Source organism: Lissotriton helveticus, chromosome 2_2 (genome assembly GCF_964261635.1).
Source record: "Lissotriton helveticus chromosome 2_2, aLisHel1.1, whole genome shotgun sequence".
Taxonomy (NCBI): domain Eukaryota; kingdom Metazoa; phylum Chordata; class Amphibia; order Caudata; family Salamandridae; genus Lissotriton; species Lissotriton helveticus.
This window is the reverse complement of record NC_136060.1, coordinates 483312517-483334389: the sequence shown is the minus strand read 5'-3', so window position 1 is coordinate 483334389 and position 21873 is coordinate 483312517. Positions and strand designations below refer to the sequence as shown.

Below are 21873 nucleotides of genomic sequence, written 5' to 3'. Positions count from 1 at the left end.
TTTTCAGACTTGTGACATAAAAATCCGACTTTACCATTTAAGAGGGTTTTAAATTCTTTAGAAACCAAACTATACATTCCTACCTGTTCCCAATTGAAAGTTACAACTTATTATATTTAATAAGTCAACCCAGTGTTATTCTATGGGAGAGGAAGTGCTAGCAGCAGTGAAAACGAATGTAAGAGTTGGTCACTGCTAGGACATGTAAAAGATAAAAGTACATATTCAACTTTTTAAATGCACTACACCCTTCCCTCTAGGCTGTGTTTGGCCTACCCTAGTGGTGACTTATATGCATTAAAAAGTAAGGGGTAGACCTGGCAAAAGGTTTATTTTTGCCAGGTGAGAATGGCAGTTTAAGGCTGCACAATCATGGTGCAATGGCAGGCCTGAGGCATGTTTAAAAGGCTGCTTAAGTGGGTGGCACAATAAGTAGCATTTAATTAACAGGCCGTAGGCATATGTTGTACCAGTTGACTGGGGACTTATAAGTCAATTAAATGTGCTATTTGTGTGTAAGCCAATTTGATCATGCTTAAAGGAGAGAGCCATGCACTTTAGCACTGATTAGCAGCGGTAAAGTGCACAGAGTCCTAAGGCCAACAAAAAGGAGATCAGCAAAAATGGAGGAGTGAAGGCAAAAGGTTTGGGTAATGCCCACCCTCAGGATGACAAGTCTAACTTACCCCCCACCCCCCTTCTGAGACACCCAGCTGAAAGGGGGATAACAACTACCCAACCTCCAGCGAGTTTTATTCATCAGATTGGAAGAATGGGCAGAGACCATCAGCACTGGCATGGTCTGACCCTGGACAGTGTTTCTGGGTCAGGAACATTGAGCCAGGAACACTAGGTCTATTCCCTGTAGATGGACCAAACTGGGGTGGCACGGTGAGCAGAGATCTGGGTTAAATCCATCGTTTGGACTGAGGGTGAATGTATGATTCATTCAGCATTCTGCCCATCATTTGTTTCCGTAGCACTTTTCACCCTAAGTGGGAAGGGTATGCCCAGACACCTAACTTGATTTTCCTACCTGCTTTCAATTGAAAGTTATCACTTATTAAATGTAATACGTTGACCCAATAATATCTTATGGGAGGGGCAGGCCAGGCAGTAGTGGAAAAACAATTTTAAGAGTTTTTCACTACTTAGACATGTAAAAGTTAAAGTACATGGCCAACTTTCTAACTACACTGGATTCTGCCCTCTGGGCTGTATAGGCCCTACCATAGGGTGGCATATGTATTAAAAGGGAAGGTTTAGGCCTTGCAAAATGTTTTTTTTGCCTGGGGTCGAAATGGCAATTTAAAACCGCACACACAGCCTGCAATGGCAGGCCTTAAACATGTTTTACAGATACTAAAATTGGTGGCAGACCAGTAGCATATAATTTACAGGCCCTTGGTGCATGCAGTACTACTTTACTAGGGACTTATAAGTAAATTAAATGTGCCAATTGGATGTAAGAAAACGTCAACATGTTTAGAGGAGAGATCGCATGCACTTTATGCACTTTACCACTGCTAACCAGTGCTAGAGTCCTAACAAAAACTAGATCAGCAAAAACAGGAGGAGTAAGGCTGACAGTTCCAACGCAGGTCTTCATGGTCTGAGTCTACACCACAGATTACACCTTGAAGCGGTACTGCTTTGGTATCTATTCTTAGGTATGGAATATGCAGTTAGATGTATCCATCGAAAGAATAAGTTACTTGCTTTTGATAGCACTTTTTCTGGTGGATACTCTATCTAACCGTGGATTCGTCACTGCCCATCGACCTCCCCATTCTGTGGAGTGGCCCCTCTTTAACATCTAAAATGTTCCCATGTTAGAAATCTGCACACTGGTACTACAAATTGTTCACGCTCCGCATCTGGAGGCATAGAAAGAGACCAGCAAGTAAATGACACCAGGATGCAGGAGTGGCACTTATAGTTACTCAGTTACTTCTGGGGTGGTATGCAGTCGCTGCAGAACCAGACGGTCCCACTTTGCAGCATGCAGGAGCATCGCTGCCGAACGCTTTCTCGATCCTGTCTGGTGCCTTGGGAGAATTACAAATCTGTGGGTAGATAGAATATCCACCAGAAAGAGTGCTATCGAAGGTAAGTACATCTAGGCTCAACTGGATTAGGGTCGGAAAGGGATAGAGGAAAGGGGGGTCTACAGAGATTGGCCAACAATTACGCCTTTTAACGTTCTTCCCCCTTGTCTTATTTTGCCCAAACAGCATCAGCTACATGCAATAGTGGGATTCCATGTTCTCAGTTGCAGATGTCTGCTGTGGATCCACACCCTGTGGCTCGAGGGGACTAATCCTGTACACATGCTCATTCCCTATAACAGGATCTCCTGCATACACTTGGGGTTTAAAAAGGAAGAGCTTCATTATCTCCAGGAAAAACACCTCACTGTAGTTGGAAAGTAGGACACCACCTTGAAAGTGGAATGGCATCACTCAATATGACAAATCTAGCATTTGGATAGTGGTGAATATCTTTACGGCAATAACATGCCAATCAGACCAAAGGGCAGATGTGAGAATTTGAGTTATTGATTGAGGGGGATGTGAGCCCTTCTCAAGCAACAGCTACAATCCTTGCCAGGTTGTACCACAAAAAATCACTAAATTACCCTTTGCCTAACCCTCTGGTAGCTTGGCACAAAAGCAGTCAGATTTAGCTTTGAGTGCTGCATAAATACTTTACACATTGCCTCTAACAGTAATAAAGTGAAAACACAGAAGAACAAAAAACATCCCACACTAATTTAGAAAAAAAGAGTAAAATCTAATACATTATTTGACACCTAAACTACAAAACTCCAAGTGGTAGAACCAGAGTTATGAATTATTAGTTAAATCTAACACCTGAAAGATCACAGCGCCAATCATGGACATCTAGTCACGCGAGACTGGGGCAAAGTGAAAAGTTATGGCAGACCCTGATGAGGCGTGGTTCGGATACAGAAAATTGGATTGGGCCTGGTCTCTGCTTACCTTCAGACTTAGAAGAAATGTCAGAGTAAAATACCGGAGTAGGTAATGTGGGGCAAGGCAGCCTGCGGTGTACAAGGAGGTGTAGTCAGGTAGCTGCTGGACAAATGTGCGGTGAAAATTTGTACATTCAGACTTGGTCTCTATTTTTGGAAATCAAAAATCTCTAGTGGGACGAGTCTGCAGGCTGTGTCCAACGTAGGGCTCCAGGAGGCTGGATATCCTACTTAAGAGGGCCCGCTAAACAGGACTTAATGCTTTGGAGAATGTAGCAGGAGCTGCTGATGGGTCTGGCCGGCTGGTGATGCACCTTGGGCGGATCGACAAAAAAAGTAGGTCCCAGTCTCCTGTTGGTTCTCAGAGCACAATTTGGAAGGCCATTTTCTAAGTCTCAAGTTTTGAGTTTGGGCTATCTGGGCAACTTTTGCATCTCTCCCAGGGGTACAGGATTGGAGGGGCACCACTCGGAGGGTCAGGACTCACTCAGGCTTGTCCAGGTGTGAGTTCAAGATGTTTGGAGCCTTTTATATCCCTGCGGTTCTGATCTGGAAAACAGCCACCTAGCCTTTGGCAACACTCTGGTAGTCATGGGCACAAGCAGAAAGGCAGGCTGCAAGTAGCAAGACAGTCTCTTGGTGCAGCAGGGCAGTGTTCTGAAGTACACAGCAGACCCAAGTCAGTACAGCAGTCCTCCAAGCCCTTCTGAAGGTCCAAAGTAATCTGAAGAGTGGGTCTGAGGGTCAGTATGTTTATACCTGATGCCAGCTTTGAATTGGGAGAAGCATCTGGAGTATGACCCCACTGATGTGTCTGGAATTTACTGCCTCCCTTCCCAGGTTCCACGGGGTCTGGAGTCACAAAAGGCTAGTATGACATTCTTTGTGTGTGTGCTGGGACAGGGTCTTTGAAGTGCAAGTGAGGCTGTGCTCTGCTCATCACTCCCCATCCTGCCAGAGATGGTCCATCCTGCTAACACCCAGTCCCTCTACTGTGTGGCTGTCTGGGGAAGTACACAGAGGCCAACTACACCTAGTCATGTGACCCAGGAAACTAGCTGCAGGTGCCAAATGGTTAGGACAAGAAAATGTCAACTTTTTAAAAGTGACATTTCCAAAATTTTGACTTAAAATCCAACATTACCATTAAAGAGGCTTTTAAATTACAATTTCTTTGACATCAAACATGATATTTCTACCTGTTTCCAAACAAAAGCTATCACTTATTAAATATAATAGGATAACCAAATGTTATCCTATGGGAAAAGCAGGCCTCACAGTAGTGAAACATGAATTTGTCAGTTCTCCCACTACCAGGACATGTAAGAATTAAAAGTACATGCCCAGCTCTTTAAATACAACGCACCCTGCCATGTGGGCTATTTAGGGTCTGTCCTATGGGAATGTATATGTTTTTAAAAAGGAGTTTAAGTCATGGCGAAGGGGTTATTTTGCCAAGTCGAATTGGCAGTTTTTTAAACTACACACAGGCTGCAATGGCTGGGCCTGGGACATATTTGGAAGGGCTTCTAAGTGGATGGCACAATAACTACTGAAGACCCACTTGTAACATTTAATTTACTGGCTCCTAGTATATGGCATAACACTTTATTAGGGACGTATAAGTAAATTAAATGTGACAATCCGGTGCAGAGTCCTAAGGGCAACAAAACAAATTCAGCAAAAATAGGAGGAGAGTAGGCAAAAGGATTGTGGGGATAACCACCCCAAGGCTGACGGGGCTAGCAGCAGAGCTTTATTTTAGAGGCCAAGAATACTATACTAAAACTTTTAGCCCAGATATCCCGTGGAGAACACTGTTTACTTTTCAATCACTTTGTGCTATTAGTCTTCCGTGTGCTAGTTTGAAATTTCATACTATGTTTTCCTTTATCTTATAGTTTTTTCAGAAATGTGAAACTTGTCCCTTGGTTCTTACAAACCAGCTCTGCTACTGTCCTTTGAGCTCTGGGTGGAGTAAAATTAGCTGCTCCTTTAAAATAAAATGCTAGTATAAGTGAACTACAACAGCCATTATGCATTCCTCATATGAATTAGTACAGTTGGGATAATAATAATAATAATAATAATAATAATAATAATAATAATAATAATATCCACATTTGTAAAGCGCACAATCACCCGTTAGGGTCTGTAGGCGCTGGGGGCCGTCGGGAAGATTAAGCAAGCTATTGCCCAGAGTCACATGGTGCTGGGCTAATCTGCCGCCGGTGCCGGGGATCGAACCGTGATCCCCAGATTCCCGAGTCAGTCGCCCTGGCCGCGGCGCCACACCTCTTCCTTAATGTAGCTGGTGAACTGTGAAATCTAAAAAAATTAAGCTCCACAATCTGCAAGTAGATCTGAAGACAGGAAGGACTGTTAGAGCCCCAGTTCACACCTAACACTATCAAACCACATCCGAAGGACGTTATGACTCCTGCTATTGAGGCGCGCATGCGTAGAGAGTACAACTGCTGAACAAAAAAAGTTTTACATACTGTCATAGAAATAAAGCTCTATTTTGACCAGTGAAGTTAGTTCTCAAAAAGAACTCTTTTTATTTTTTTTATTTTTTAGCTTGTTTAGGTTCATTTACTTCAGACATTTGAAACTGTTGTTCTTCTTCTTGCAGACGCTTCTTCATTGATCTACTGCCCTCTGATGATTGAGATCCTCGCCGTGGAAGGCGTCTACGCTGCTGCCTTTGGGGTGCAGTGCATTCTCAGTAAGTTTAGTGTTGTTTGAATGTACTCACAGGTGTGGCTGAAACTGTGGGGCTTGTTGTTTGTGTGCATGTATGAGGACCTTCAAAGTGAAAGGGAACTGGACATTTATAATCACAGAATCTAGACTGTGAAGTGTGATCCACTTGGTCCAATGGAGCAGAGGGCCTGATGGACTTGTCCTCTTGAGTATGTGTAGCAAGGGGATGGAGAAAGGGTAGGAAATGAGAGGGATGAGAACCCAAAGACTTTGGGAACTCCCATGAAGTTTCTTTTTTCTTCAAAATATCTTTATTAATTTTCAATATACAACAAAGGCAAAGGAAAATGCACAGAAAGGCACAATAAGTCTGAAATAAAGAGAAGGGAACTGATAAGGTGTCCTTGCTATTATAATGATATACATAGGTAGGCAGTGGATAATCCGTTATAATAATTCATAGGTTGGTGTATAAAGATTTATAGGGAAGAAGAAAAAGCAGTTATACATCAATTAAGGAAATAAATCTGACACAGCATTCGCATACTTAAATAAAAAAAAATCTGTACAAAGACTGCCAAGTGGGGAGGCACCAGAGGAAAACAGGAAGGCAGAGAGGTCAGTTTTCTTGCTCGAGTCATATGTATCGCTCACAGGGATGCACATAAAATACAGTCATACTGGAATTCCCATTACGTTTCTCGTCCAGGAAATATTCATTAATGTTCCAGGGTGGGTAATGAAAAGGGTCACACACAATTTTAGAGGTATATATAGGGGACAACACCATCTAAAACAATATTATTCAATAGAGGAAAACATGAAAAGCATAGTTCAGTTACACTATCATCGAATAGGTGGGTTTGCAACTGCAGAATATGTACCTGGTGCACGTCTAGGACTTCCCGTGTGGTCCTAGATATAGGATTTTTCTTTGCCAGTCGGGCCAGTTAGTTGTTCAGATAGCCTCCTGGTTGCATGGGAAGGAAAGTGGCGCACAAGACTTAGGAGCAAGGTGTGCATGGTAAATGAAGGGATATATAGAGATGAGAAGACGAGTAGTGAGAAGAAATGAGCACACAAGTCCAAAAGATTCCAAGCTGACACTTACGCAACGGAATATTTATTTATTCATTTATTTGTATAGCGCCAGAATGGTAGTCAGACAAAATATCGAAATTAATATATCGATATACAATAACATCGATGTTTTAATATCGATGGTATAGAATATCGATGTGCCATAATATCGACAGACAGAATATCGAGATTAAGGTATGTATGTTAGTAATATCGAAATTTTGTTGTTTAGTGTTATGTATTTTATTTTGTTGTTTATATGTTTACTAAATATGTTTAGAAATGTATGTTTGAAAATTAGTAATTTTGTTAACATTTTGCGTTTTAGTATTAGAGCGGGTTGTGGGTTTATAGGGGAATAGGGTGGGAAGTAATTTAATAATAATTAATTAATTAATATATGTTTGTAAATATTTTTAATTAATAATTAATTGGTAATTAATTAACATTAATTAGTTAATTAATTAATATATGTTTGTAAATATTTTTAAATAATAATTCATTGGTAATTAATTAATATTAATTAGTTAATTAATATAAATTTGTACATATTTTTATTTAATAATTAATTGGTAATTAATTAATATTAATTAGTTAATTAATTAATATATGTTTGTAAATATTTTTAAATAATAATTAATTGGTAATTAATTAATATTAATTAGTTAATTACATTAATTAGATTGATTTTTTAATATATATAATATTTTTTTATTGTTAATTAATTATTTGGGAAAAATTAATATTAATTAGTAAATTAAATTAATTATAGCTAATGTGCTAATATATTTACTTTATTGTTATTGTTAATTAATAATTAATTGGTAATTAAATAATGTTAATTAATTTTGGGTAAAGGAGTATTTCTAGGGTTCAGGGTCAGTTTTTAGTTCTTGGGTAAAGGGGTATTTTTGGGGTTCAGGGTCAGTTTTCAGTTCTTGGGTAAAGGGGTATTTTTAGGGTTCAGGGTCAGTTTTCAGTTTTTGGGTAAAGGGGTATTTTTAGGGTTCAGGGTCAGTTTTCAGTTCTTGGGTAAAGGGGTATTTTTGGGGTTCAGGGTCAGTTTTCAGTTTTTGGGTAAAGGGGTATTTTTAGGGTTCAGGGTCAGTTTTCAGTTTTTGGGTAAAGGGGTATTTTTAGGGTTCAGGGTCAGTTTTCAGTTTTTGGGTAAAGGGGTATTTTTAGGGTTCAGGGTCAGTTTTCAGTTTTTGGGTAAAGGGGTATTTTTAGGGTTCAGGGTCAGTTTTCAGTTCTTGGGTAAAGGGGTATTTTTAGGGTTCAGGGTCAGTTTTCAGTTTTTGGGTAAAGGGGTATTTTTAGGGTTCAGGGTCAGTTTGGGGTTTTTGGGGTACAGGGGTATTTTTAGGGTTCAGGGTCAGTTTGGGGTTTTTGGGGTACAGGCGTAAAGGGTAAAAATAAAATAAATTTAAATTTAATTTAAATCAATTAAATGAAATTAAAAAAAATAAAATTACATTAAATTATAAAAATTTTAATTTATTTTAAATGTATATATTACTTTAAATTTTTTTATTATGTTTTAATGTTTTTATTAATATTTGTTAAATTATATGTATTTTAACATTATTTTTACATTATTATTAATACATTTAAAAAAAACGATATTTTTAATTTCGATATTTTTGTACTACGATATTATTTTTTCGATATTTTTGTACTTACCTTTATGAAGATAGGATCCCGATATTATTGTCCTCGATATTTTTGTTGCGATATTTTTGTATTGCGATATTTTTGTGGTCGATATTATGTCATACATTCGCCAGAATCGACCCCCGAAGGGGTATCTCTGCACTTGGACGGGCAGCGTACGGAGGACTATCTGCTGAAAATCAGAAACAAAAGAGAGTAGTCTTGAGCTGTTTCCTGTATTAAAAGTGGTCCGAACATTGTCTCAAGTACTGTGGAAGCTTGTTCCAATAACGGGGGCCTAGATAGGACAGGGACTTCCTGCCCAATCTGGCCTTCCTTATTCTGGGAACCTCAAGTAAGGACTTGGATCCCGAGCGGAGAGACGTCAGGGGCGTATAAGGAATGAATTTATCAGCGATATAGGTGGAACCAAGTTTAGACGGGCCTTATGTATGATGCAGCAGACCTTAAACTTCACCCGCTCCCGTATAGGGAGCCAGTGGAGCTGATAGAGCAGGGGGCGAGAGGCAGTCCTGGAAGGGGCATTAAGGATCAGGCGGCCGCAGTGTTCTGGACGCACTGCAGTTGGCTGAGAGCAGACTCGTTGGGGGAGACCAACAGACCATTTCAGTAGTCCAGACGGCTTAAAATAAGTGCCTGGGTCAGTGTCTTCCGGGTTGAGTCAGGGCGCAGTGGGAAGATTCGGCGCAACAAGCCCAGCATGTGGAAATAGGAGCCAGCTGTCTGAGCAGCGTGTTCCTTCAAAGTAAGTTCCTGATTGAGACGAACACCTAGATTTTTAACACAAGTTTTCGGAGCAGGTGGGGTACCCAGATCAGCTGGCCACTATTTAGGAGTCCATAATAATGGGGCCTCTCCGAAGAGCATAATCTCTGTCTTCCCCACAATGCACTGGAGGAAGTTGCTCCTCATCCATTGTCAGATAAGTTCTCATGCCTGAGGAAAAGGCCACCTGAACTGATGGAGTGAATTTTTCGAACGGAAAGAGCAGCTGTGTATCATCAGCGTAGGAGATGGGAATAAACTCACACATCCTTAGCAGATTGGCCAAGGGAGCCACATAGATATTAAACAAAATCGGGCTCAGACAAGAGCCCTGAGTTACTCCCTTGGTCAGTTCTATAGGCGCTGAATGATACGGGCTAAGATTGACGGTCTGTGAGCGGGAGGATAGAAAGCTCATCAACCACTGAAGAGCAGAGTCTCTAAGTCTGATCTCCTTCAATCTCATGAGCAGTATCTGATGTGAAACAGTGTCGAACGCGGCGGATAAGTCCAGCAGCACCAGAAGCGTAGATTGGCCCCTATCTAGGGTCATCCTGATATTATCTGTGACCGCTTGTAGGACTGATTCTGTGCTGTATTTAGGCCGAAGGCCTGACTGGGAATGATCTAAACTACCAGTCAACTCAACATGGTTGGAGAGATGTTTGTTTATATGCTTCTCCGGTAACTTGCTCAGGAAAGGGAGGAGGGAGATGGGACAGAGATTAGAGAGCTCAGTCAGCGGGGCCTTGATGTTCTTACGGGTAGGCATGACCTGTGCTGCTTTCCATTCTAAAGGAACCCTCTCTCAGGGAGAGATTGAGAAGACACTCTATAGGGGAGGACAGCTGACAGGTAAGAGAGGTGGTGATCCTGGCTTGGTATGGTATCAAGGGGGAGCCTGATTTGACAGTACGAATCAGTGTTTCTACCTCTACCTGGGTAACCGGGGGAAGCTTCCAAGTAGCTGGGCGGTTGTCTGTGCAGGCTGAGCAGGAGGTGTGATATTTAAGGATTGACTCCCTGACAGAACTATTTTATCATAAATGAGCTCTACTTTCTGTGTAAAGTAGGTTGCGATGTCATTGCACAGTGTTTGTGTAGGAGCTACTGGGTTCTCGCAAGCCTTGGGGTTAGTAAAAGACTGGAGAATGCGATATAAAACTTTGGGGTCGTTATGAACCTGATCCAATTGAAGTGTTATGTGGGCTTTGCGTGCCGCCTTAATTTTCCCATGGTAATCGGACAGAGTGGCCAAAAACAGGCCTCTGTCTTTCTCATCATGGGTGAGACGCCATCGTTTTTCGTGCTTCCTACAAAGTTGTTTCTGTGCTCGAAGTTGAGGGGAGTACCAAGCAGTCTGAGGGCGCTTGGATGTGTTGGGGAGTGATTTCAGTGGTGCTAGTTGGTCAATGGTGCTGGAAACAGCCAGATTGTATTTGGCGAGGGCATCCTCTACGTTGTCTAATGCTGTGGCCTGAGGCCCTACAAAAGAAGCTTGGAACCCCTCTGGGATAGCTCTCTTCCATTGTCTGCGGGAATGATAGGTGTGAGGGATAGGGCTATGTGTCTTCCTTGGGACCTGAATAAAAAATTCGATTGACGCATGGTCTGACCATAGTAGTTTTCCACCGAAGTTGATTAAACCAGAGACCAATCAATGCACCAACAATATAGGTGTTGGCTTTTGCTGCCTATGGATGGAGAGCAGAAATTATACGTGCTGGACTAAAGCACCATCCTTGAAAATCAGTCCTTGTATTGAATGTGAAGAAACTCCGGAAGGTCTAAGTTGTTGACAAAAGTGTTCTGTAGTAGGTGGGATATCATAAGTGGGAGAGCTGTGGCGGAGCGGCCATAGCGTCTGACTGCGGAGCACGGGGCTCACAGTTCAATCCCCGGCAGGAGCTCAGCTTAGCAGCAGGAGCTCAGCTCAGCTTAGTGACTCTGGGCAATAGCTCACTTAATCTCCCCGATGACCTCTAGCACCTCAATACCATTAGGGGTGATAAGTTTACGCTTTAGAAATGTGGAATTATAAGGACCCCACCCACAAACAGGCTCCAACAATCTGCACTCCTTCAGAAAGACTGCATCCTAACATCTTATCACTATGCTACACATAATGATTCCAGAATGCCACACCACCTTTCTCCATACAACCTAAAACATTTCCCAAAATAACATGACTTTGAAAATATGTACAAGAAAATGAAAATGTAAACTATTACATCTTCAAAAGGTCTTTGAATACAGAAAAACAACTAATTAGACATAGGCATTCAAATATGATAATTTCGACCTCACACGTTGACTCCTCCTCACATGTTTAAACTGAGAATCTGGAATCTGCTCATTCAATTTGAGATGCACAGAGTACTGCCTGGCCACCCAGCCAAGATTCCAGATCCTACGATCACTTGTCTTGATTGCGTTGTTGAAGGATTCCCATCTTTTCTGGGAGATTTAATCTTTACCCAATCCCCCACTTGCACATTAGTTTGCTTAACTGATTTCCTACCATCTGTGGCGCTTGGAGAAGCAAGGACGGACACTGGAGTGAATAGATGCAGGGTTTATTCAAATTAACAAATGATGTCAGGATGGTTTGTCCGAACAAAACATAACAATTGGCAAAAGAAAAGGGTTCTCTTGGGGTCACGGAGGGATAGGCACCATCTTCTTCCTCTCTTCGATCAGAGGGGGAGGGGGAGTTTCGGTGGTTTAGTCCTTTCCCTTTTTCTTGGGCTTGTCAGGCGAGGATCTCAGTAGGAGGTCAGGCGGTTACCCATAAATGAAAGAAAGAAATTCGCCCCATAAGGAATGGATTCCTGTTATACAATATTGTGCCAAGGAACAGGGAGGGAGGGGAGATGCCACCTAATACCGCCATCAGTGCTCTCTTAAGTGCCTGCACTACAGCGCTCAAGACTGGAGATACAGCGCGTGAGTACACGGTACAGTGCGAGCGGGGCACGAAATTCAGCTCCCTCCACCCGCCCGGTCTTTGTTTACACTAGTCCGCCTTCCCAAGATAGCTTCCAACCTCCCTTGTGGAGCCATGCACCTCCAGGGACGTGGCTGGCCTTCTCGCGGTACTGGAGAGTGTCCGGCTCCCATTCTGGGTCGTCCACACGGCCGGTGTCCTGGTGCTCTTGCCTCGACGTCGTCTCCTCTCTGCACTCGAGTCCGGGGCCCATGAAGAAGGTCTGGAAGCTCTCCTGTTGTCTCCACGGCTCCTTCCACAGTCGGGCTCCTCCATGCGAACGCCAGCTGAGTGCTTTGTCTTCCGCTTTGAACGTGACCGGGTCATCTGACCATGTCAAGTGATCTGGAAAAGCTTCACCAAGCAGGTTTCCCTTTAAGGGACAGTCCCTGTTCTTCAGTGCCACATTCTGCGGATAGCAAAGAGGATAGGGAGACAGGTAAGGGGGAAAGGTTGCATTATCCGAGGATAGGGGATAAGATGGTAGCAGTTCGTCACACTCTTCTACCCCAGTCTGTTCGTGGTCGGGGAACAGCGGAACACGGAAAAGGAAGTCCGCATTTCCGTTGTCAGAGCCTTTGCGGTGGCAAACTTCAAAGGAGAAGGGCTGCAGAGAAAGAAACCAACGCAGAATCCGTGGGTTATTCCACTTATTACGGCTCATTCAGAGAAGTGGGGCATGGTCAGTGTATAGGATTAAGTGGGAGCCCTCCAGATAGTACCTCAATTTGTCTATATCCCTTTTAAGCGCAAGACATTACGACTTATGAACAGGATAGGGTGTTCAACCCTGTCAGGGGAAAGCTGTGACGAGAACGCCCCCACCCCGTGTTCAGAAGCATCTGTATGGAGTAAAAAAGGCTTTGAGAAGTCGGGGGACCGTAGCACGGGACTGGAAGTGATGGCTGCCTTTAGCTGGTGAAAAGCCCTCAGTGCCTCAGGAGGTGGGTATACTAGATCTTTTGTCTTGACCCCCTTTTGTAACAGGTCGGTAAGAGGTGTGGCTAGCTCAGAATATGGGGGAATGAATCGTCAATAGTAACCAAGAAGCCCCAAAAATGCCCTGACTTCCTTCTGTGTGGTGGGAAAAGGGGCCTCTATAATGGCTTTTACTTTTTCTTCTTGTGGCTCTATGAGCCCGTTCCACAGGAGATACCCTAGATACCTGATCTTTTGGAAGCCTGCCTGGTGAGATGATAAAACCTTGTTCATAATTAGGGCTCCCGGTTTTATGGTATTTATTTTTTTGCTATTTCCGTCTGTATTTATCCATATTTATTTTTTGGGCATTTTTTCTGTATTTATCCACTTTTATTTTTGCCACAAGCCAAAGACGAAGCTACAGCTAGTATTTTTCCACATTTATTATATTAATTGACAATGCACATATGCGCTTGGTTATGTGAGGGCACTGCTTGCAAGTATGAGGGAATCCATTTTGAGGAATTTCAATCGATTGCTTGATTCTGTAGGTAGTTGTCTCCCCTGCATTGTTTCACAAACCAGTCAAAACATCCATGCCAAGCTCTCAAATTAGGTTGGCTAGTTTCCAAGTGATCAGACGTCATAACTTGGATTGTACAGGTTCCTCGGTTGCACAGTGGGCCATCTCTCCCACCCAGTGGGCGAAACCCATTCCCCCACCCTCCCTCCCCGTCCTGTGTGTCAGCCCTGTGGTCTTCCTGGGTACAAACACAGTTTTTGGGCTGCCAGCCGCACCTGACGAGTACTTAACAGGTCTTTAAAAAAGGCCATTCACTAGTTAACGAGTCTTTGTTCGTTTTTTTCACCTCTTCTTATCAGACTGCGGGCAGTGTCTACAGGACTCCCTGTGCTCTGTGGCCTAATCACCGAAACGAAATGAGCTGCCTTTTATGATACACACTTTAATTGGTGGGACGTCCTGCCGCCCACGGCACTAGCCGAGCGGGCGGCAGTTCAATAAAGTTAGTTTTACTTTTGGCTGCTGGCAGTTGCAACGCAGCTTAGCCCTGCTCGCACCGTGGGTTAGTAATCATTTTAAATGATCCTGTGACCGGACCTGACACATCACCCCACTGTGGCCCAGCAGAGTGCACAGACCGCCAAAGTGGCTCCTCCACACTCAGCAGCCCAGAACACACCGTCGTCCACTCTGCAGCTGAGCCGCCCTCAGAATCACTCCAGGCGTTGCCGCAGGTGATTCAGTCATTGAGGCCACGAGGCAGCCTTACCGAATCGCCACTTGCCTCGCAAAAGAGTAAGTGCCTGGTGGAGTGAGGTATTCACAGCTTTTCAAAGAAATAGCTTTTTCAGTGCCCTCGGGTCATGATGATTATACATCTTCAGCTGCCTGTGCGTGCCCTGTTTAACAGTTGAATACTGCAGTCTCACATTGCAGTCAGAGTCGGTCTGTGCTGACCTCACTGGAGTGTTCAGTGACAAGCGCATTAGTCTGCATCAACTCGTTTTGGGTCCAGTCAGATGAGCAGCTGTAGTGCCAGTCCAACTTCTACTTTTATTAATACTTTCAGCGCAGAGCACTCAGCTGCGGTGTCACTAAGTTCGCAGAGCCTGTAGCTCTCTGACAGGCTGGTGTGAGATCTGGTGCGCTGCTGGGCGGCGCTCTGTGAAAGACGGCATTGAAGCATTGGGCTCATTTTCAGTATGGCATCACACGTGATGTACAATGTCTTGTGCACTTCAGCGCGGCAAAATTTGTTAGTATTTTGCCGTTTTTAAATGTAAATACAGACAAAGGAAATATAGTTTTCCGTCTGTATTTACATGTATAAATCCGTAAAAACGGAAAACCGGGAGCCCTATTCATAAGCCTTTGAAACGTGGCAGATGCTTCGTGTAAACCAAAAGGTAATACGGTAAACTCGTATAAGCCGGTCGGGGTAGAAAAGGCTGTCTTTTCTTGGTCCTGTGGTTTAAGGGGCACCTGCCAATATGCCTTCGTAAGTTCGAGTGTCGTAATGTACTGAGCCTCACCCATCATCTCAATCAGCTCATCTACACATGGAAGAGGATAGGAGTCACACTTGGAGATTGCATTCACCGCCCTGAAGTTAATACAAAACTGGACGGAACCGTCTGGTTTTAGTACTAATACAATCAGTGAGGACCAATCGCTTTGTGAGGGTTTTATCACACCCAAGGCGAGCATGTTTTCCACCTCCTGTTTTATTGCCTCCCTTCCGGGCGGCAGGGATACAACAGGTTTTTGTTTTATTGTTTTTCCTGGCTGGGTGTCGATAGAATGTTCTGCCATATAGGTGCGCCCGGGGAGGTCAGAAAACAGGGGAGCAAAAGGGTGTAGGGTGTCCGTTAGGGATTTCTCCTAAACTGGTGCGAGCTCATGTTTAATAACCAGCTGCTTTAGGGTGGAAGGGGGGTTCGGTAAAGGGACAACGGTATGTAGGTCTTTGGGGAGGGGACCTAACCATTTTTTTAGAGGGTTGATATGGTATAGTTGTGTGCGTCGTGGTGTGAGTTGCATGCGATATGAGGTTAACCCTACTTTGTCCACAACTTTGTAAGGGCCCTGCCATTCCGATTTCACCTTTGCCAGGGCAGAAGGCATAAGGACCAGGACCCATTCCCCTACCTTTAGATGTCTCCACTTCTTTCCCTTATCATAGAAAACTTGTTGCTTTCTTTGGGCTGCTCTAGATTGGCATCTGCAAATTCTCTGAGTTTATGTAGTCTGGTACGCAGGCTTCGGGTGATGTCAAGAAAGGATTTTGTTTCCTCTTCTTTCTCTTGCTCCCACACCTCTTTTGTTATCTCTAGTAGGCTGCAGGGTTCTCGGCCTTAAAAGAGCTTGAAACGGGAACATACTAGGCTGGTTTGGGTTTGTCTTCTGATGACATATAAGGCCAGGGGAAGGAGCATGTCCCATTCCTTGCCTTCAACACATAATAGTTTGTTTGAGGCATGTGGGCTGCTGAATTCATATCTTTGCATAGATCGCCACCTAATGTTGGGTCCGGATGATTGCACTTTGTTGTTTTGGAAGAGTCTTCGAAGTATTCCGAGATAGATGACTCATCCCTTGGACCATAGTGCGCATGGGCATCCACTCCATCCTTAGATTGTTTTTTTCCGCCATTGGGTTCGGATGTTATTTCCTACACTCCAACTACTCCATAAGGCCAAAAGGCCTTCGAACTCGACGGTATTGTTTTCGCTCTGTACCCCTCGACTCCATCCAGATTTTCATCTTGATCCGGTCGTCGACGCGGGCCGTTGGGCCTTATCGACGCCACGTGCGACTTCCGTCGATGGAAAGGACCCCTTTTAAAAGGTGCCCACAATGCCACTCAAAGTTCCCACATACTGACAAACACACAGTATGCAACAAGGGTTTGTCACCTGAACACAAAGAAGAGGATTGCCCGGCATGTGCCCAATTTCGATCCAAGAAAACTATCCGGAATCGACGGGCTGCCAGGCGAGAGATGCAGAAGTCGGCACCGGAACCGGAGAATATCTTCGAGGGCGACCAAGAGCTTCCCGAAGCTGCCGACTCCGATCTCGAGATCGTCACCGTTGAGGACCAATCGGACTCCGATGACCCGGGGCAAAATAATCTGTGAGTACCCAGCCCCCCACTCCACTCAGCCCAACAAAGAAGACTCCGGTCGAAGAATCGCCGAAAGGCCTTAGCCAAGATCGAGACATTCCTTCGGAGACCCCACCTCTCGGCCCGGCTCCGACGCACAAACAAACGCCTTCAGGTAGCCCAGGCCCGAAGAGAGTCATCGAGCCAAAAAGAGTTCTCCAGCCAAAGGTCATCGAACCTAAAAAACTGGTAGACCCGAAGGGCGCACAACCAAAAGAGGTGGCCCGACCGAAGATCATCGACCCAAAAAGTAAGGTCGTCGATCCAAAAGGTGTACAGCCTAAGGAAGCTGTCGACGCCGACAAACCATCGGCACCGAAACCCTCGGCACCGAAGAGTATCACACCGCAAAAACACTCGGCACCAAAAGGCTTAGCACCAAATACAATCGTCGAGCCCAAAAAACCATCGGAACCGAAGAAAATCGTCCAACCGAAAAAAGTCATCAATCCAACTGATACAGACGAACCTAAAAAGGCTGCCGAACACACAAAAAAGACAATCGACCCAAAGAAACACCAGGCTTCAGACAAAAAACGTACCGAACCAAAAGCCCCGGTCGATCCAAAACAAGTTGCCGTGCCTAAAAAGGCCGCCGATCCAAAGAAAGACTCTAAAGCCAAAGAACGAGTCGAACCAAGAAAGGTTATCGAACCTAAATCAGCTGTCGAGCCCAAAAAAGCTCCAACACCAAAAAGCACCGAGCCACAGACTCAAAAAAAGGTTCATAAACCTAAACCCTCGACGCCAAAGCCACGGACTGTCGAGGAAGAACTACTCCACCCACATCCAGTGTCCGAGGAGCAAGCTAAATTATATATCGATCCAGATACAGGACACGTGATAGTCTACCACCGAAAGAAGAGGCCTTTACCACAAGACACTCCTCCAGTTCCTCCAAAGAAAAAAGACTTTGGCACATCTCCCTCAAGGCCTTTCACTCCTCCTCCTTTTCTGCCTGATATGCCTTTCGTTCCTTACTCTCCCACACACTCTGATCACAATGAGGGAGAGGACATGGGGGAAGATCCTCGATACAATTATGATGACACTGGGGATCCTGGTCAACAAGATAACACATGGGATGACCAAGATGATGACGAGCAACAGCCCATCCCAGATACTTCCCCATACCCAACAAAACCGTCAGCTACAGACGACACAATCATGTTTAATCAGCTTATAGATAGGGCAGCTAAATATCCCAAGGTAGATATGCACACTGACCCTACAGAGGAAGATTTCTTGTTCGACACCTTCCCCACTTCTGAGAAAAATATCAGAACTCTTCCAATGCTTAAAGGGGTCCTCAAGCACGCGCCAGATATCTTTAAAGATCTTGCTAGGGCACGAGTGCTCAATCCAAGAATAGAGAAAAAATATAAGGCAGCACCAGCAGACCCTACTTATATAAAACAACAGTTGCCCTTAGATTCTTTAGTCGTTGCAAACGCTCGTAAACGAGCCAATTCGCAAACAACAGGAGACCCTCCCCCTCCTGATAAAGAATCTAAAATTTTAGAAGCATCAGGGAAAAGAGTAGCTTCACAAGCTGCTAATTCTTGGAGAATCGCTAATACACAAGCTCTATTAGCGAGATATGATAGAGCACACTACGACCAACTCGAGACTCTAATGCAACACCTACCAGAACCCTTTAAGGCGCAGGCCAACGACCTCATTCAGGAAGGCAAATTCATAACAAACGCCTCCATTAAATGCGCGCTAGACGCAGCCGATACTTCGGCCAGGTCTATCAACACCAGCATTCTACTGCGCAGACACGCATGGTTACGCATATCTGGATTTAAGAACGAGGTGCAATCCACCATCCTAAATCAGCCAGTAAACCAAGACTTTCTGTTTGGCCCTGCAGTTGACACCATTTTAGATCAAATGAAAAAAAGACACTGAAACTGCCAAATCAATGGGGGCGCTTCAGTTCCAACAACACCGGGCCTCCTTCCGTCGCTCCTCCTATAGAGGTGCAGGAAGGGGCAGCACTTCGCAAAGCTCCTCCACCTTCAAGTCAAATACCCAGAGCACTTTTAACAAAGGCTCCAATAGAGGAGGTTACAGAGGAAACAATAATAAGGGCAGAGGATGTGGAGGCAATAACACCAGAGCCTCCACTGCCACCAAACAGTGACTTCACCACACTCCCTCCAGAACACACAACACCTGTCGGAGGCAGAATCAATCAGTTCCTACCTGTCTAGAATGCAATTACCACAGACAGGTGGGTGAGACAAATTATCCAGTTTGGTTATTGCCTGGAACTCACTTCTACTCCACCCAACATACCACCCAAACACCGTCCTATGTCCAAAGAGCACATAACACTGTTACACCAAGAGGTCCAATCCATGCAACAAAAGGGCGCCATAGAGCCAGTCCCTTTTCAACACCAAGGAACAGGAGTATATTCTCTATACTTCCTAATTCCCAAAAAGGACGGGTCGCTCAGACCCATTTTGGACCTCAGACCTCTGAACCAATACATACTATCAGAGCACTTCCATATGATAACCTTACAACAAGTTCTCCCACTGCTTCAGCAGGGCGACTTCCTTGCCACATTAGACCTCAAAGAAGCATACTACCACATTCCTATACACCCAGCTCACAGGAAATATCTTATGTTCACAATACAAGAGCAACACTATCAATTCAAAGTTCTCCCCTTTGGAGTAACTACAGCTCCAAGGGTGTTCACCAAGTGCCTAGCTGTAGTGGCAGCACACCTCAGGTGGCAACACATCCACGTGTTTCCCTATCTCGACGATTAGCTCATAAAAGCCAAGTCAGACATCCAATGTGCAAGTCATACATCTCAAACCCTCCAGCTGCTGCACAGTCTGGGTTTCTCAATAAATTACCCAAAATCTCATCTGCAACCCTCCCACATACAACAATATCTGGGAGCTACAATAGATACATCAGTAGCAAAGGCATATCCCAATCCAGTCAGGATAGCCAACATGCAGACACTAATCCAAAAGTTTCAGCCACAACACTCCCTACCAGCTCGAGTGTTCATGCAACTCATAGGCATGATGGCCTCCTGCATATTCATTGTCCCCCATGCCAGACTTCAAATGCGCCCATTACAAGAATGCCTAGCAATGCAGTGGAACCAGGCTCAAGGACAACTAAAAGACCTAGTGTTGGTAGACAGTCGCGCATACAACTCTGCAGTGGTGGAATCCACAAAACCTTTCCAAGGGGCGACTGTTCCAAGAGCCAACTCCACAAGTAGTATTGACAGCGGACGCATCACTGACAGGATGGGGAGCCCACCTACATCAATACACAGTCCAAGGACTCTGGACAGCCAAGCAAAAGACACTACATATCAACCACTTAGAGTTGCTAGCAGTTTTTCTGGCACTGAAAGCGTTCCAAAACCACATATACAACAAAGCGGTGTTGATTCAGACGGACAACATGACAGCCATGTATTACATCCAAAAAAAGGGAGGGACTTACTCTCTACAGCTTTCTCATTTAGTGCAGAGCATATGGAGGTGGGCAATTCCAAAGAACATCTTTCTCCTAGCACAACACCTGCCAAGGAAAGACAATCAAATAGCGGATCTTTTAAGCAGACACAGCCAACAGATACACGAATGGGAGATTCATCCTCAAGTTCTCCAACCAATCTTCCAAGAATGGGGGCATCCAGAAATAGATCTGTTTGCCACAAACGAAAACTCCAAATGCCAGTACTTTGCCGCCAGGTTCCCACATCCGTTGTCACAGGGCAATGCAATATGGATGAACTGGTCAGGCAGATTTGCGTACGCTTTTCCACCAGCCCCACTGATTCCACTAGTAGCACCCAAACTACGTCAGCAGTCTCTGACACTGATCCTGGTTGCTCCAACATGGGCCAGACAACCATGGTACACAACATTCCTAGAACTCTCCGTGGTTCTACACCAAAGACTGCGTCTATCGCCACATCTCCTAACTCAGAAACATGGAGAAATCAGGCACCCAGATCCCAATCAACTGAACCTAGCGATCTGGCTCCTGAAGTCTTAGAATTTGGATATCTCAATTTGCCTCCTGATTGCATGAACATTATCAAAGAGGCAAGATGCCCCAACCACTATAGCATGCTATGCAGCCAAATGGAAGAGATTTGTAATTTATTGCAACAATAACCAAATCAATCCATTAGACGCTTCAATACAAAACAGTATCTGTTACCTGTTGCATCTTCAAAGATGCACTCTAGCATACTCTTCAATAAGACTTCATCTTGCAGCTATAGCAGCTTACCTCCAGAACAGACAACACCTGTCTCTGTTCAGAGTTCCAGCAATCAAGGCTTTCATGGAAGGGCTCAAACGGATAATCCCTCCCAAACATCCACCTTCACCGGTCTGGAACTTAAATATAGTACTTACCAGACTTATGGGACCTCCTTTTGAACCACTACACTCATGTGAACTGCAATTTCTAACATGGAAGGTGGCTTTTTTAATTGCCATCACTTCACTCAGACGAGTAAGTGAGTTACAGGCTTTAACTATTCAGGAACCTTACATGCAAATACATGCAAATAAGGTGGTACTACGTACTAACCCTAAGTTCATGCCAAAGGTCATTTCCACTTTCCATATCAATCAGTCCATTGAACTGCCCGTTTTCCTCCAAAACCCGCAGTCAGTAGCTGAAAGAGCCTTACACACACTAGATGTAAGAAGAGCTCTGTTATATTACATTGACAGAAATAAACCATTCAGAAAGACAAAGCAACTGTTTGTTGCTTTCTCACCACAACATAAAGGTAACCCCATCTCTAAATCAGGAATAGCTAAATGGATAGTTAAATGCATTCAAATATGCTACCACAAAGCTAAACGCACTCTAACAGTACCCCAAGAGCACATTCCACGCGCAAAATGGGTGCTTACATGGCTTTCCTGGGAAACATTCCACTAGAAGACATCTGTAAGGCAGCCACGTGGACTACAATACACACTTTCACCAAACACTATTGTGTAGATGTGCAAGCAAAGCAGCAAGCTGCTGTAGGCCAAGCTGTCC

The 21873-nt window shown here is 44.3% G+C and overlaps 1 protein-coding gene across 3 annotated transcripts in view; it reads left to right on the top strand.

The window, feature by feature from the left end:
• Window positions 1–21873, top strand: part of LOC144821551 (uncharacterized) — a 178600-nt gene that overhangs the window by 43885 nt on the left and 112842 nt on the right. For all 3 annotated transcript variants that reach the window (XM_078678727.1, XM_078678726.1, XM_078678732.1), the window contains exon 4: window positions 5631–5723. In XM_078678727.1, coding sequence (XP_078534853.1) covers window positions 5631–5723 — 93 coding nt within the window. The remainder of the gene's footprint in view (window positions 1–5630; window positions 5724–21873) is intronic.